The sequence below is a fragment of the Panthera onca genome, chromosome B2 (assembly GCF_046562875.1).
Source record: "Panthera onca isolate mPanOnc1 chromosome B2, mPanOnc1 haplotype 2, whole genome shotgun sequence".
In the NCBI taxonomy this organism is placed as follows: domain Eukaryota; kingdom Metazoa; phylum Chordata; class Mammalia; order Carnivora; family Felidae; genus Panthera; species Panthera onca.
The window spans coordinates 391,002-405,456 of record NC_138343.1 but is presented as its reverse complement, the minus strand read 5'-3'; the positions used below and the strand labels follow the sequence as shown (position 1 = coordinate 405,456).

Here is a 14,455-nt window from a genome sequence, read left to right as displayed (position 1 = left end):
CGCCTCGCGTTGCGCGACGCGCTTTGCGCAGTCGCGGTCGGGCGGAGAGGAGGAGGGCTCGGTGGAGGGCACCGGCGAGGCCCGCCCACGTCCAGGGACCGACAGGGAGACCGGCGGGGAGACCGGCCGCTAGCGCGCGCACAGACCCCTACCTCGTGTGGCTCATGGACTCTGGGCGCTCCCGCTCCCACTTCCAGTCGGACCTGGACTTCTGTCCGGACTGCGGCTCCATCCTGCCCCTGCCCGGGGTTGAGGACACGGTCACCTGTATCCGCTGTGGCTTTTCCGTCGACGTGCGAGGTGAGGGGCTGGCGCGCGGCGGCCGGAGCCTGCGGGCGCGGGGAGTGGGGTCAGCGCCCCCTCCCCGCCCATGTCCACAACCCGTTCTCACTGCGCGCAGACTTCGAGCAGAAGGTGGTCAGGACCACGTTTGTGTTCCACAAGGTGGGGACGGCGGTGCCCGTGGCGGCGGACGAGGGGCCTGAGTTCCAGGGGCCCGTGGTAAGTAACCGACGTCGCGGACTGGCCCCACGAGGAGCGCGGGGAGGAAATGCAGGCGTGAGCGCAGAGATCGGGACCCAGATCCCGGAGAGGGAAGCGGGGTGTCTGCAGCAGCAGCGTGTGGTATGAGGACCGTGGGCTCTGGTTCCGGGTGGGCCCCCCAGGACCCCCTGACACGCCCGTGCTGACCCGCCAGGTGGACCGGCGCTGCTCGCGATGCGGCCACGAGGGAATGGCCTACCACACCCGGCAGATGCGCTCAGCCGACGAAGGGCAGACCGTCTTCTACACCTGCACCAGCTGCAGGTGCGTGTCCTGCTGCCTTCTGCCCCTTCTCTGTTCGCTAACCACATTGATGCGCTGATCTGCTCCCTGTGCGGGATAAACCGTTAGTTTCTCTGTTCCCATCCCTTATTTCTGTACAGTTCAGGTAATAGGGGGATTTGTGGGGTTTTATTTTTGAAAATTACATTTCTCTTAGCCTTTTTATAGCCAGTGAACTAACCCTTTTGAGATATGTAAAAGCAAAAGGAAAACTGGAAGGCGAGTATTGCTCGCATGTTTTGTTGGAATTTCCTCTACACTCGAGTTAGTTTTCCTTTTCTGAGCATTAATCGCGTGTGCCTTCAGTCCTTCGTCTTTGGTGTTCTGTAGTTTCACCAGAGTATATCAGGATGTGCTTTCTTTTCTTGATCCTGTGCTGGACTTTCTAAAACAGGATTATTTTCCTCCGTCATCCTTGGAAAATTATTAGCCATTATCTCACTAAATGTCGCTTTTACCCCATGTTCTCAACTTTCACATTCTAGAGCTCTAATCAGTTTATTAAGCCCCCTTCTGTGTTTCATTTTTTCCCATCCCTTTTCTCGTCATGCTGCCTCTGGGTTAATTCTTACAGCCTCCTACAGTTCACTAACTCTGTCTTCAGTTTATTCCAATTATTGTTACTTAAATTTTTTTTTTGAGTTCTACTTCATTATTTTTCAAATATATTCTGTCATAATTAATAATTCCCAATTTCTAAATCATACTTTATTTATTTTTAAAATTTTATTTTAGAGCGCAAGTGGGAGAGAGGGGGGCAGAGGGACAGAGGGAATCTCAAGCAGGCTCCATGCTCAGCGCAGAGCCCAATACAGGGCTTGATCCCATGACCCTGAGATCATGCCCTCAGCCGAAATCAAGAGTCAGATGCTCCAGTTAATACGTCCCGCTTTTGATTTCAGCTTAGGTCGTGATCTCAGGGTTCCAGACTTCCAGCCCCATGTTGGGATCTGTGTGCAGAGCCTGCTTATGATTCTCTCTGTCTGCCCCTCCCCCACCTTGCTCTCTCTCAAACTAAACAAATAAACTTAAAAGAAGAGATGCTCCACCCAACCTTAGGAAGTGCTTCTAAGATTTTATTTTTAAGTGAGCTCTACACCCAATATGGGGCTCAAACTCAGAACCCTGAGATCAAGAGTGACATGCACCTGGAATCAGCTAGCCAGGTGCCCCATTTGTTCACTTTTTTTTTTTTAGTTGTTTATTTTTGAAAGAGAGAGTGTGAGCAGAGGAGGGGCAGAGAGAGAGGGAGACAGAGTCCCAAGCAGGCTCCACGCTGTCAACTGAGCCTGATGCTCAACCGACTGAGCCACCCAGGTGTCCCTCCTCCTTTGATCTTTTAATTGAATGTCTTGTCTTATGCTGGAGCCTCTTCTTTTGCTCAAATATAATGACTCCTTTCTTTCTCCATAGGTTTCAGGAGAAAGAAGACTCTTGATTTTTTTTTCTGGGCGACTCAGCGATCCCTCCCTCTTCTCTTCCTTGGAAGGTGACGGATATTGGGTTCTTAGATCCCTTGTCCATCCTAGGTGCAATGGTTTGCTCCCATAGGACATTATTATGTGTCATTGTCCCCAGAGTACACTTACTCTATTTTTCCTTATTAAAGTTATATTTTTTTATATAAGCCAGACATCTGTATGTTATTTATAGTATGTCTTGTTCTGACAGGAATTTAAATGAACTTACAGAGATATATTTGTTCTTTCAGTGAGTATATGAGCTACAAAAAATAATATAAATTAGAACAAGAAAGAAAAAAAAAGAGCCAAGAATGGGACTAATATAAAAAAGTAATTATAAGTCTTCCATCACTAAATGTATTTGGTTCCTGACTTTAGGGAAACAAATGTAGGAGTTGGGAGAGTGGGATATTCAACAGGTAACTTAACCAAATCTCTTGACATGTGAATTTGGACAACAAAACATCTGTTACCAAGGGACACCAGTATGTACTTGGTACCAATGGACACTTTGAAAATTGTTTTGTTATTGCCCTTGAGATAAATGTAATACATATTCATCGTAATCATATATAGAGAGGCAAAAAGAAAAGAGTATTTTTTTTGTGAATCCCACTGCACAGAGATACTGTCTTTTTTAATGGGCTTTACTATACATGCTGAGTTGTATCTTGATTTTTATCAGTTTGAACCAAAAACTTGTAGTCCAAACACAACATATTCAGATTTACTCTGGAAATCTGTATTTTTGCATTCCTTGGCTTAAAGGATGATCAAAGGGTGATAGTAACCATGATTACCTTGTAATTGTGTGGCCTTTATATGTTTAGGGCTCTCAAACTTACCCTGTCTTGTTGTTTTTAATTTTTTTTTTAAAGTTTATTTTTGAGAGAGAAACAGTGTGACTAGGGGAGGGGCAGAGAGAGGGAGACACAGAATCAGAAGCAGGCTCCAGGCTCCGAGCTATCAGCACAGAGCCCAATTTGAGGCTCAAACTCACCAACCATGAGATCATGACCTGAGCCGAAGTCAGACACTTAGCCGACTGAGCCACCCAGGTGCCCCTACCCTGTCTTGTTTGACCCCCATAGCAAGTTGGAGGGATGTGCAGGGCAGACTTTACTGTGCATCTGAACTTTCCCACCTCACTTCTGAAATCTGAAACAAATCTGTTTTATCTACCCCATTTTAAGCCTCCCCTGGCCCATAACACCAACTGGGTAAGGTCCAAGTTTCTGAGCAACATACAGGACCTCCTGCATAAGCGCACCTACCTGCCAAGCCTCACCTGATAACTCCTCTTACATCCCAAGCAACGCAAAACTGCGTTCTCTTCAGCGCACACACTGAATTTGTAAACAGCTCTCTACCAAACAAAAAGCCATTTGCCGCCTTCCAGTTCCTTTTACCCCTCTTTGCTTCCTTAGAAACATGCACCTGTTTCTATCATCACACAAACTTACGACCATTTCTGTGCTTGATCGTACTCCCCTCCACCCCAGAGAGCGTGCTGGCAAGAAGTAAGTAAATTCAGTTTCACAGAAGAGATTAGTATCTTTCAGTGTCTAAGATGTTAGTCCTACAGCTTCCCCATCAGGGCTTCCCCATCAGGCTGGGAGCTGTAAGGCCGAACACAGAGCCAGCAACAATCCCAGTTGAAGGCCCCATTAAGGACCTTGCCCCAACACCTGCACACACAGGGCGACCGCCAGAACCCATTCTTTTATTTACTTTATTTTTTAAGGTTTATTTATATTGAGAGAGAAGTTCACACAAGGTCTGCACTGTGAGTGCGGAGCCCCACGAAAGACTCCATCCCACGATCCTGGGATCATGACCCAACTGGTAATCAAGGGTCTGGTGCTCCAGGACTGAGCCACTCAGGTGCCCCCCACCCCACAACCCATTCGTGATCGAGTGCTTCTGCCTGCTCCTGGGGCCCAATTCTCCATTTCCAGAGTCAAGGAAACGGAAGACCGGCTCAGGCGGGGTGGTTACTGCCGCCAGGACAGATGTTCTCGCCTGCACCTGCACCCCCATCCCGTACCCCCAACCCCACTGCACCGGGGGCCGCACCCCTATCCCGCATCCCCACACCCGCGCTGCGGCGCCACACGGGCTCTGCCCTTCCGGACCGCCCCTCGCTGCGCTTGCGCCCCGCCGCCCACGCGCCACACCCGCAGTGACGCCTCTTCCGCCAAGTCAGTGGTTCCTGCTGGCGGCGCCTGCGCACTGTCACGTTACGGCGGAACTAATCCGGCGACGCCTGCGCTTAGACGCGTGCAGTGCCGTGGAAGGGAGAAGGGGAACTACGGAGTGCGTCACACCCGGAAGCAGCGGGCCGGAAGTGGGGTTGGACAGGTTCTCCCCAGGGGTGGGGAAACGGAGGCCCAGGAGGAGGGGGAAAAAAGAAGGTGGAGGATCCTGGCTGCCACCCTGAGTCCGGCCCGGCCCGCTTAGAACCCTGAGACACAGAGAAAAGGAAGGGCGTGTCGTCCCCCTTCCTCCCCTCCTCCCTGTCCTCAGCCTTAGCCATGGCCGAGGCAGGGGCCGGGCTGAGTGAGACCGTCACTGAGACAACGGTTACCGTGACAACCGAGCCCGTGAGAAAGGCGGGGGGGGGGGGGGCGGTGATACCGGGAGGGAGGGGATAGGGATGTGGGCCGAGTGGGGTCGGATACCTGGGCCGGGGACAGTCGCCAGTACTGGGGCTTTGGGCAGCGGCAGAGATGCTGCCGGAGGCTACTCAGGCGACACGTGACAGAGAGTTAGAGTCGGGGCGCAGGAGCTGCTGCGCGCGGGCGGGGCTGGAGACCCAGGGACCGGAGCTCGGGGTGTCGGGTTGGGGGGTGCGGGGGGAACGAAGGGCTCCATGCGAAGGCTTGGCTGCAGGCAGGCTGGCCGCCAGCACAGCTGCCAGCACGTGTTTGTGCAAGGGGTGGGCGTGAAGGGAGGTGCAGGGGTCGCGGGAAGGAGAAGGGCGAGATGGGAGGACTGTTGACAAATAGAGACACAAGTAGCCTGCCTGCAAGAACGGGTTGAGTTGCTTTCAGAAAGAGAGGGTGTAGTCGTTACCCCCGGGTTATGGGGGGACGCGTGGGTACGAGGGGGTAGGTAGGTAAGAAGAGGGGAGCGCCGGGCTTGAGGATGGGAGAGATCAGGACGTGGTTCTTTCTCTATGGGAGTCAAGGGTTAGGTACTGGGGACTGAGGAGATCGTGCTCAGGTACTAATACCACCGAGGAGGATTTGGGGAGGAAGATGGAGAAACAGCGAGGATTATGTTTTCCTTTGAAGACTTGCTGGGACCTTCCCTAGGTTAGGAACTGTGTCTTCCCCACGTCCTAGCAGTTGTCACAACCCCCCAAGGGTCTCCTTGAGGTCAGAGACCTGCTCCAGTTGCCCTTTCCCTGCACTCAGCTCCTCTGTTGGTCTGTCTGGGGCACTGACTGAACCAGGCCCCCGGGAGGGAGCTGGGCAGGTCAGGAGGAGGGAGCTAGCTGTGTCTGTCCGTCCTTCTTAACCTTCCAGGAGAACCGGAGCCTGACCATCAAACTACGGAAGCGGAAGCCAGAGAAGAAGGTAGAATGGACGAGTGACACTGTGGACAACGAGCACATGGGACGCCGCTCATCAAAGTGTGAGTGTTTCCCTCTTCCATCTGCTCACACCTGCCCACACCTGCCCCCAGGCCTGTCTGCCACCTGCTCACACCTGCTCACACCTGCCCCCAGGGGTGTCTGCCACCTGCTCACACCTGCCCCCAGGCCTGTTGCTGCCACCTGCTCACACCTGCCCCCAGGCCTGTCTGCCACCTGCTCACACCTGCTCACACCTGCCCACAGGGGTGTCTGCCACCTGCTCACACCTGCCCCCAGGCCTGTCTGCCACCTGCTCACACCTGCTCACACCTGCCCACAGACCTGTCTGCCACCTGCTCACACCTGCCCCCAGGCCTGTCTGCCACCTGCTCACACCTGCCCCCAGGCCTGTCTGCCACCTGCTCACACCTGCCCCCAGGCCTGTTGCTGCCACCTGCTCACACCTGCCCACAGGCCTGTCTGCCACCTGCTCACACCTGCCCCCAGGCCTGTTGCTGCCACCTTCTCATACCGGCTCACATCTGCCCACAGGCCTCTCTGCCACCTGCTCACACCTGCCCCCAGGCCTGTTGCTGCCACCTGCTCACACCTGCCCCCAGGCCTGTCTGCCACCTGCTCACACCTGCTCACACCTGCCCCCAGGTCTGTCTGCCACCTGCTCACACCTGCCCACAGGTCTGTCTGCCACCTGCTCACACCTGCCCCCAGGCCTGTCTGCCACCTGCTCACACCTGCTCACACCTGCCCACAGGTCTGTCTGCCACCTGCTCACACCTGCCCACAGGCCTGTCTGCCACCTGCTCACACCTGCTCACACCTGCCTACAGGTCTGTCTGCCACCTGCTCACACCTGCCCACAGGCCTGTCTGCCACCTGCTCACACCTGCCCCCAGGCCTGTTGCTGCCACCTTCTCATAACGGCTCACATCTGCCCACAGGCTTCTCTGCCACCTGCTCACACCTGCCCCCAGGCCTGTCTGCCACCTGCTCACACCTGCCCCCAGGCCTGTTGCTGCCACCTGCTCACACCTGCCCCCAGGCCTGTCTGCCACCTGCTCACACCTGCTCACACCTACCCCCAGGTCTGTCTGCCACCTGCTCACACCTGCCCACAGGTCTGTCTGCCACCTGCTCACACCTGCCCCCAGGCCTGTCTGCCACCTGCTCACACCTGCCACAGGTCTGTCTGCCACCTGCTCACACCTGCCCCCAGGCCTGTCTGCCACCTGCTCACACCTGCTCACACCTGCCCAGGGGCCTGTCACTGCCACCTGCTCACACCTGCCCCCAGGCCTGTTGCTGCCACCTTCTCATACCGGCTCACATCTGCCCACAGGCCTCTCTGCCACCTGCTCACACCTGCCCCCAGGCCTGTTGCTGCCACCTGCTCACACCTGCCCACAGGCCTGTCTGCCACCTGCTCACACCTGCCCCCAGGCCTGTTGCTGCCACCTTCTCATACCGGCTCACATCTGCCCACAGGCCTCTCTGCCACCTGCTCACACCTGCCCCCAGGCCTGTCGGCCACCTGCTCACACCTGCCCCCAGGCCTGTTGCTGCCACCTGCCCACACCTGCCCCCAGGCCTGTCTGCCACCTGCTCACACCTGCCCCCAGGCCTGTCTGCCACCTGCTCACACCTGCTCACACCTGCCCACAGGCCTGTCTGCCACCTGCTCACACCTGCCACAGGTCTGTCTGCCACCTGCTCACACCTGCCCACAGGCCTCTCTGCCACCTGCTCACACCTGCCCCCAGGCCTGTCTGCCACCTGCTCACACCTGCTCACACCTGCCCCCAGGCCTGTTGCTGCCACCTGCTCACACCTGCTCACACCTGCCCCCAGGCCTGTTGCTGCCACTTGCTCACACCTGCCCACAGGTCTATCTGCCACCTGCTCACACCTACCCACAGGCCTGTTGCTGCCACCTTCTCATACCGGCTCACATCTCCCCACAGACCTGTCTGCCACCTGCTCACACCTGCTCACACCTACCCACAGGCCCATCTGCCACCTTCTCACACCTGCCCACAGCCTGTCACTGTCTACTTCTCACACCTGTTCACACCTGCCCAGGGGCCTGTCACTGCCTCGATGATTCCAGGCATCAGGGACATGAGGCTAAGACTGGAGGAAAAGGGAGGGAGGGCTTGTCCTGGGACAGACCAGGGCCTGAAATCAGGAGGCATCAGCGGGCAGAAGCGGGGCTTTAGACCCTCGCCAACACGAGGAGGGTTTGGGGGCCTGAGTCCCCAGGGGGTGGGCCTGGGGAAGCTGGGTCTTGGCATGGTGGAAGCAGTTGTTACTGAGATCTGGTGGGTGAGGGACTGACTGTATCTTAACTTTTGTCCCTTTTTTACTGGGCTCCTCCCTCCAAATCCAGGCTGCTGTATTTATGAGAAACCTCGGGCCTTTGGCGAGAGCTCCACTGAGAGCGATGAGGAAGAAGAAGAGGGCTGTGGTCATACACACTGTGTACGGGGCCACCGCAAGGGACGGCGTCGTGCAACCCCAGGACCGAGCCCCAGCACCCCTCCCCAGCCTCCTGACCCCTCCCAGCCTCCTCCAGGGCCAATGCAGCACTAAATTCCTCTCTGCCCCACCATTCCTGTGTCTGTCTGGCCCTGAATGTATTCATGTGGCTACTTGGGGACTAAACCCCTTCTCCAGCCCCCTCCTGCCCTCTCCTCTGCCTGACGGAGGGAGGAGGAGAGGAGGGTGAACAGAGATCCTGAAATTCTGACTTGCTGCTATTCCAGAACCCAGGCTTCTGGGTTCTCCCAGCCCTCATTTCTCCTTTCGGTCCTCATCCTCTGCTCTCCTGGGATCCAGGCGTCTTGGTTCCAGTCTCTTCCCTTTGTTCTCACTGCCAAACTGCCTGTCCTGGGATCCAGGTCTCTTGGCCCCTTGCATTCTCTATTTGAGTCCCAAACACTTAAATTGGGTTTTCAGCAGTCCCAGCTTTCACTGCCAGGGTCCCAGTTAGATTCCGGGCAATCTTGCCCTAGCTATGCTTGTTAATCCTGGCTTGGAGCTCTTCCAGTAATGTATTTATATAAGCCTGTGGGATGTGTGGGCTCCCAACCCTACCCCCTCATGCCCTCCAGAGGGGCTGGGAGAGAGAGAGGTCTTTGCTTTATCACCTTTAATGGAAAAGGACATAGTGATGGCCTCTCCTCACCCTTCTCACGTGATACAGGATCTGACAAAGCTGGCTTGGGGATTGGCCACTTAGAGCCAGCCTTCTCCTGCATCTTGTGGCTTCAGAGACATCCAGCTTTGTCCCAGGGACCTGGGTCCCTGGGAGAGGAAGCGAAAGGGAGGGAGCAAAGAGATGGGGATACGTCCCCTACACTACACTCTTACCCCTTCCTTCCTAGGCTTTAATGTTTCTGCCAGCCCAGATACCCAGCTCCCAGCCCTCCCCACTCCTTACTGGGATCTTGAGATCATTTCCTAGGCCTCTTGCCATGCACAGTTGCAGAGATGAGTCAAATCATACCACCACTGAGATCTCATTTATTGCCACAGATGCACAAAATAAATAACCCAACATCTCAAAAAGTGTTAAATATGGGCCCATTTATACATATGGGGAGAGATGAGATGCTGTGTACAGGGATGGTTTTGGGGTGTTTGGGCCAACACCCCCTGCTGAGGAGAGGAAAGGGAGGTAGCAGCCTTGGCTTACTGTGTGTGCAGGGGGGAGTTAGGAAGGTTCCTAACGGGACAAGGCTGTGAGCAAAGGAAGCAGTCACCATGGAGTAGAGCTGGCCTGCCCCCTCCCCAGCACGGCATAGAGCTCCATGGAGGACCCTGAGACCCAGGCCAGAGTCTGGTGAATAAACCCCAGATTGGGCAGGGAAGTCGGAACCCTGGCCCGAGGAGAAGGCACTGGGCCCTCTGAGACCAGCAGAGGCAGGGGTGGGAGGGGAACGCTTGGCTAGCGGGGCCTCTGCGTAATGGACACCACCGTTGCCCAGTATTGGGGGGCAGGGCCTGTTCCCCCAGCTCAGGTCCAGGGTAGCAGGCAGCCGTGGAGAGGCAGGTGGCAAGCGTCCCAGAGGGAGGGGCAGGAATCCGGAGGCCAGCCAAGATCTTCCTGCTTGGGAGAAAAGAGACAGTGTGGCTGGGTGGGGGTCTGTGTGGACGCGGCGGCCCCCCCCCCGGCACGGGCAGGGGGAGGGGGCTCAGCCCTCTGCCGGCACGATGCGCAGCGGGGCGCGGGCGTCACGCGTGCAGAGCAGCGGGAAGACGCGCTGCCCCAGCGGCCCGGGCGCCTGGAAGGCGAAGAGCAGATCGAGCGAGCGCCCGTCGTAGAAGGCCACTCGGCCGCGCTCCCAGTCCACGTCCACGCGGATGCGCCGCGGCGGGGGTCCCGCGCCGCCCACCGGGGTGGGCTCGGGCTCCGTGAGCGCCCACAGGCGGCCGGCGCGGCCCTCCACGGCCCACACGGCCCCCGCCGGGCACAGCCCCACGCGGCCCTTGCGCCGCACCGACTCGCCGGCCGCGCCCACGGCGTAGCGGGCTTCGCCGCTGTCCTGGTCCCCGTCCTCCTGGTCCCCGGCGGCGGCCGCGGTCTCCACCTCCCAGCAGTGCCGGCCAGCCCCGAAGCCCTGCGCGCCCAGCACCGCCGGGAGCTGGTCGAAGCGCGCGGGGCCGTCGGGGGGCGCGGGCGTCCCCGGCGGGGCCAGCTGGACGCTGCGGCGGTCCGCTGAGATGAGCAGCTGGCGGTGTGCGGTGCCCGGGTCCAGGGTCAGGTCGGCTGCGGAGGGGAAGAGGGGGGCCGGGTCAGGTTCTGCGCAGCAGAGGGCACCAAAGAGGCCTCCCAACCGCTCCAGAGGCAGCTGTGGGGCCAGAGCGGGAGGAGACAAGCGCCGCAGGGACCGGCCGCTTCCGTAGAACCGTCCTGGAGAAGCCCTGGCCGGCCTGGCGAAGGCGGCACAGGGCGGAGATCATGGAGAGGCTGCTTGGGTTGGGGGCTGGGAGAAGAGTGGGGCTGATCCAACTTCCAGGGAGGAGTGAGGACCGATACCGCATCTACTGTGGTGGTGGCGGGGCGTGGGAGCTGGGTCAGCAGGATGCGGAAGGAAGGTGGCCCTGAGGAGGAGGACTGGCAGGGGGTGCTGGGACCCCAGGCAAAAGTGGGAGTGGCCTGGGGCAGAGGAGGAGAGAGAAACAATCCCGGCCCTGTGTGTATGGTTTGCTTTTGAGGAAAGGTTTCTGGATTGGGGTGCTAGAAGTATCCTGGGTTGTGGGGGATGGTAGGTAACAGGAGGGTGGGACACCTTTCCTGGCAGGCTTTTTTTTTTTTTTTTTTAAAGAGTTCTTTTGTAGGTAATGTCTACACCCTATGTGGGGCTAGAGCTCACAACCGGAAGATCAAGAGTTGCATGCTCAAAAAAAAGAGGGGGGGGGGGCGCCTGGTTGATGGCTCAGTCAGTTGAGTGGCTGACTCTTGATTTCAGCTTAGGTCATGATCCCAGGGTCGTGGGATCAAGCCCTGAATCCGTCAGGCTCTGCACTGAATGTGAAGCCTGCTTGAGGTTTATTCTCTCTCTCTTCCCCTCTACCCCTCCCCCCCAAAAACTGAAAACAAAACAAAACAAAAAAGAGTTGCATGCTCTATCAACTGAGCCAGACAGGTTCCTCTTTGGCTGGCAGCTTTGGTAGCAAGCCAGGAGCCCCCCCACCCCCCGGGGGGGCTGCAGAGAAGGTCCAGAGCCCCAGGGGCAGAAACAGAGCAAGAGTGGTGGAAGCAGCTGACTTTCCAGGGTCGCGACAGATAAGAGGGGGGAATTGCTGGAATATGAAGAACTGAGGATTGACGTTGAGGGTCGAATTATGTTCCTCCCGAAAAGAAATGTTGTAGACTCTCAGGACCTCAGAATGTGAACTTAGTTGGAAACAGAGTCTTTACAGAGGTAATTAAGTTAAAACGAGGTCATTAGGGCAGGCCCTGGCCCAATGTGACTGGTGTCTTTACAAAAAGAGCAAGTTTGGACCCAGAGATGGATGAGCACAGAAGGAAAACAATGAGAAGACAACAGAGAGGACATCTGAGGGGGAAGGCTGGGAGAGAGGCAGGGCCGTGGAAGGAGCCCATCCCACCAACACCAGCCTCGACTCCCAGAGCTGACACGGTGGGTTTCTGTGGTCCAGCCCCTCAGCGTGTGCTGCTTAGTGCTGCCTCAGGGAAGTCCCACAGACCCCAGAAGAGACTCGATCTTGTCTGAGAGGGAAGACTGTCACTCAGTGCATCCCTCCCTCCCCCCTTACCCGTCAGTCTGTGCAGCATGTTTTTGACCACTGGATAATCTTCGGGGACGTCGTCGTCTGAGTTAGATGACTTGGGTGTTGGGGCGTCAAGTCTGGACAGATGAGGGAGAAGGGTCAGGAAGTCCGTAGGTAGACACCCTCTGCCCTCTGACGCCCCCACCCCGACCTCACTGACATCTCTGGGGCCCGGAAAAGCTGTGTGTGAGTGAGGACAGAGAGGTGAGCCCATGGAAGAGGTGACGGATGTGGCAGCTGGTGGTAGAAAGGAAGGAGCAGTAAAGCGGAACTCACCTCCTCCATGTCTTCCTCGTGTCCTGGGATGGGCAGAAGAGAACATGGATGTGAGCTCTGGGCTCGTCCTTGGGCAGCCCTCCCTATCCGCCCCTCCCTCAGGTAGCTGGGACTCGGTTGGTGAGCCCCGGCACCTCTCACAGTGACCCCTTCACCCCTGGGCTCCCCCTTTCCTCAGTCTTCCCTTGTCCTTTCATGGCCCTCCTTCCTCTCCATCACCACCCACCGCCCTCCTCCCCTTCCCCAGCTTCATCCACACCTGGGACTTGCCCCCTTCACCCTTCAGAGTCCCCAGCCTCATTCTGTGTCTCCTAATCTACCTTCCTGAGGGTGTCCCTCTCCTTCATCACTCTGACCAAACCCCCGAGCCCTGGGGCCAAGAGTTGGTGTATAAAAGCCTTGTAATAAAGCTGCTTCCCCTGTTGCCATAAAAGCCCAGTGGCGTTTATTGGGCCCTTGGCTTTGTGTCTCTACCCTGGCCTAGGCGGCAGCTGGACTCCAATGTGTCCCAGGAGGCCCAGCAGCTCGGGACACCGCGCTGGATGCCCTCCAAACACCGGGAACTCCCCTCCTCCCTCACTGTCCAGTGGGGATGACTGGAGCTGCCCAGTGTGGTGGCGAAGGGAGGGGCAATTTGCCTAATCACGCCAATTACACCTGGACTAATTAGGTCTATGTAGACTTCAAAGTGTGGAAGCAAGACCTGAGACCGGCTAGGCTGCTGGGGAGAAGCCAGTCAGGAGTCCCGGACGCCTGGGGGTCGGGCAGGGAGTAGGGGCAGGGAAGGTTAGGGTTAGGGCTAGGGTTAGGGTTAGGGGAGGGGCCCGGCCGGAGGCCGGGCTGCAGGCTCACGGGCCCCGCCTCCGCCGTCGCCTCTCCGGGCCAGGGGCTCTGGGAGGAGCGGAGCAGGACGCTCACCAACAGCACGGCGAACGCTGCCCTGCCTCCACTGATGGCCCCTGGCCGCCCTCCTCTCTGCTCCGGCTTCTCGCGTCCCGCCCCCCCCCCCCCCCACCAGACCCCGCCTTCCCCCTCCCTCCCGCGTCCTCCCCCAGGTTGGTTCCGACACCCCCCGTCCCCCTCCCAAGACCCCGCCGTCCCCCTCGCGCCCTCCCCAGGCTGTTTCCCACCCCCGCCGTCTCCCCCCAGACCCCGCCGTCCCCCTCCCCCGAGACCCCGCCGTCCCCCTCCCAAGACCCCGCCGTCCCCCTCGCGCCCTCCCTCAGGCTGTTTCCCACCCCCGCTGTCCCCCCAGACCTCACAGTCCCCCTCCTCTCAGACCCCGCCCCCTCCGCACTTCCCGCGCTCCGCGTTCAGTCTCCTTTCCTCTGCGTGCCTGAGACCCGCTCCCCTCTTGCTTCCCCACGTACTGCTGTCACCCCGCCCCGTTGCTCGGCCCCCACAGCCCCAGGGCGCGCCCCCGGCCCCGCCTCACCTCTCCGCGCGGGTCCAGGCAGCCCATGGTGGGGATGCGGCCCCCCCTGCGCCTCCCCGCGCGGGCGCCCGCCTCGGCCAGCTTGTCGCGCAGTCCCCGGCTGATGCGCACCTCCACCGCCAGCCGCACGTTAGACCTCAGGCTGCGGCGGGGGCACGGCTGGCCGCAGCTGGGGCAGGCGGGAGCGGGCGCCGGGTCGCCGGCGGCCGGAGGGGCGCCCCAGCGGCGGGCCAGGCACGCGCGGCAGAAGCTGTGCTCGCACGCCAGCAGCACCGGGTCCTCGAAGGGGCCCCCGCACAGCGGGCACGTCGCCAGCTGCTCCAGACGCTGCACCAGCCCCGGGCCCAGCTCGGGCGCCTCCATGGGAAGCGCGACCCCCGCCCGCGGGCCGCGCCTGCTGCGAGCCGAGCGCGGGGCCCTGTCCCCGCCCGGCGCATGAACCTTCGGGCGCGCTGTGGCCCCTCTCCGAGCAGTGGCGGCCTCCGCCGCCCTCCCCGCCGCGCCAGGCTTTATAGGGAGGAGGAGGCCCCCGCGGCAGGTAAACACCGGGCCTTGCGCAAC

The 14,455-nt window shown here is 58.8% G+C and overlaps 3 protein-coding genes across 3 annotated transcripts; 2 read left to right on the top strand and 1 right to left on the bottom strand.

The window, feature by feature from the left end:
- The first annotated feature begins 45 nt into the window (after positions 1 to 45).
- Positions 46 to 2,452, top strand: POLR1H (RNA polymerase I subunit H). Its single transcript, XM_060614593.2, has 4 exons — positions 46 to 300; positions 401 to 501; positions 698 to 807; positions 2,239 to 2,452. The coding sequence occupies exons 1-4, from the start codon at positions 165 to 167 to the stop codon at positions 2,261 to 2,263; spliced, it is 372 nt and encodes a 123-aa protein (XP_060470576.1). The 5' UTR covers positions 46 to 164; the 3' UTR covers positions 2,264 to 2,452.
- Positions 2,453 to 4,655: 2,203 nt separating this feature from the next.
- PPP1R11 (protein phosphatase 1 regulatory inhibitor subunit 11) lies at positions 4,656 to 9,461 on the top strand. The gene is made up of 3 exons (XM_060614581.3): positions 4,656 to 4,891; positions 5,819 to 5,927; positions 8,273 to 9,461. Exons 1-3 carry the CDS (start codon positions 4,823 to 4,825, stop codon positions 8,473 to 8,475), a joined length of 381 nt encoding a protein of 126 aa, XP_060470564.1. The 5' UTR covers positions 4,656 to 4,822; the 3' UTR covers positions 8,476 to 9,461.
- Positions 9,462 to 10,079: 618 nt separating this feature from the next.
- On the bottom strand, positions 10,080 to 14,452 carry RNF39 (ring finger protein 39). The gene is made up of 4 exons (XM_060614580.3): positions 13,895 to 14,452; positions 12,460 to 12,482; positions 12,169 to 12,260; positions 10,080 to 10,654 (listed from the first exon to the last, which is right to left on the bottom strand). Exons 1-4 carry the CDS (start codon positions 14,255 to 14,257, stop codon positions 10,080 to 10,082), a joined length of 1,053 nt encoding a protein of 350 aa, XP_060470563.1. The 5' UTR covers positions 14,258 to 14,452.
- Positions 14,453 to 14,455: the final 3 nt, after the last annotated feature.

What these genes read in the sequence shown, in the direction of transcription:
- POLR1H (XM_060614593.2), top strand. Translation starts at nt 165, where the DNA reads ATGGACTCTGGGCGCTCCCGCTCCCACTTCCAGTCGGACCTGGACTTC. An exon ending in CTGAGTTCCAGGGGCCCGTG is followed by an intron (nt 502 to 697) that starts GTAAGTAACCGA and finishes CTGACCCGCCAG; the next exon opens with GTGGACCGGCGCTGCTCGCG. An exon ending in TACACCTGCACCAGCTGCAG is followed by an intron (nt 808 to 2,238) that starts GTGCGTGTCCTG and finishes CTTTCTCCATAG; the next exon opens with GTTTCAGGAGAAAGAAGACT.
- PPP1R11 (XM_060614581.3), top strand. Translation starts at nt 4,823, where the DNA reads ATGGCCGAGGCAGGGGCCGGGCTGAGTGAGACCGTCACTGAGACAACG. An exon ending in TTACCGTGACAACCGAGCCC is followed by an intron (nt 4,892 to 5,818) that starts GTGAGAAAGGCG and finishes TTAACCTTCCAG; the next exon opens with GAGAACCGGAGCCTGACCAT. An exon ending in GGGACGCCGCTCATCAAAGT is followed by an intron (nt 5,928 to 8,272) that starts GTGAGTGTTTCC and finishes CTCCAAATCCAG; the next exon opens with GCTGCTGTATTTATGAGAAA.
- RNF39 (XM_060614580.3), bottom strand. Translation starts at nt 14,257, where the DNA reads ATGGAGGCGCCCGAGCTGGGCCCGGGGCTGGTGCAGCGTCTGGAGCAG. An exon ending in ACGAGGAAGACATGGAGGAG is followed by an intron (nt 12,261 to 12,459) that starts GTGAGTTCCGCT and finishes TCATCTGTCCAG; the next exon opens with ACTTGACGCCCCAACACCCA. An exon ending in CATGCTGCACAGACTGACGG is followed by an intron (nt 10,655 to 12,168) that starts GTAAGGGGGGAG and finishes TCCCCTCCGCAG; the next exon opens with CCGACCTGACCCTGGACCCG.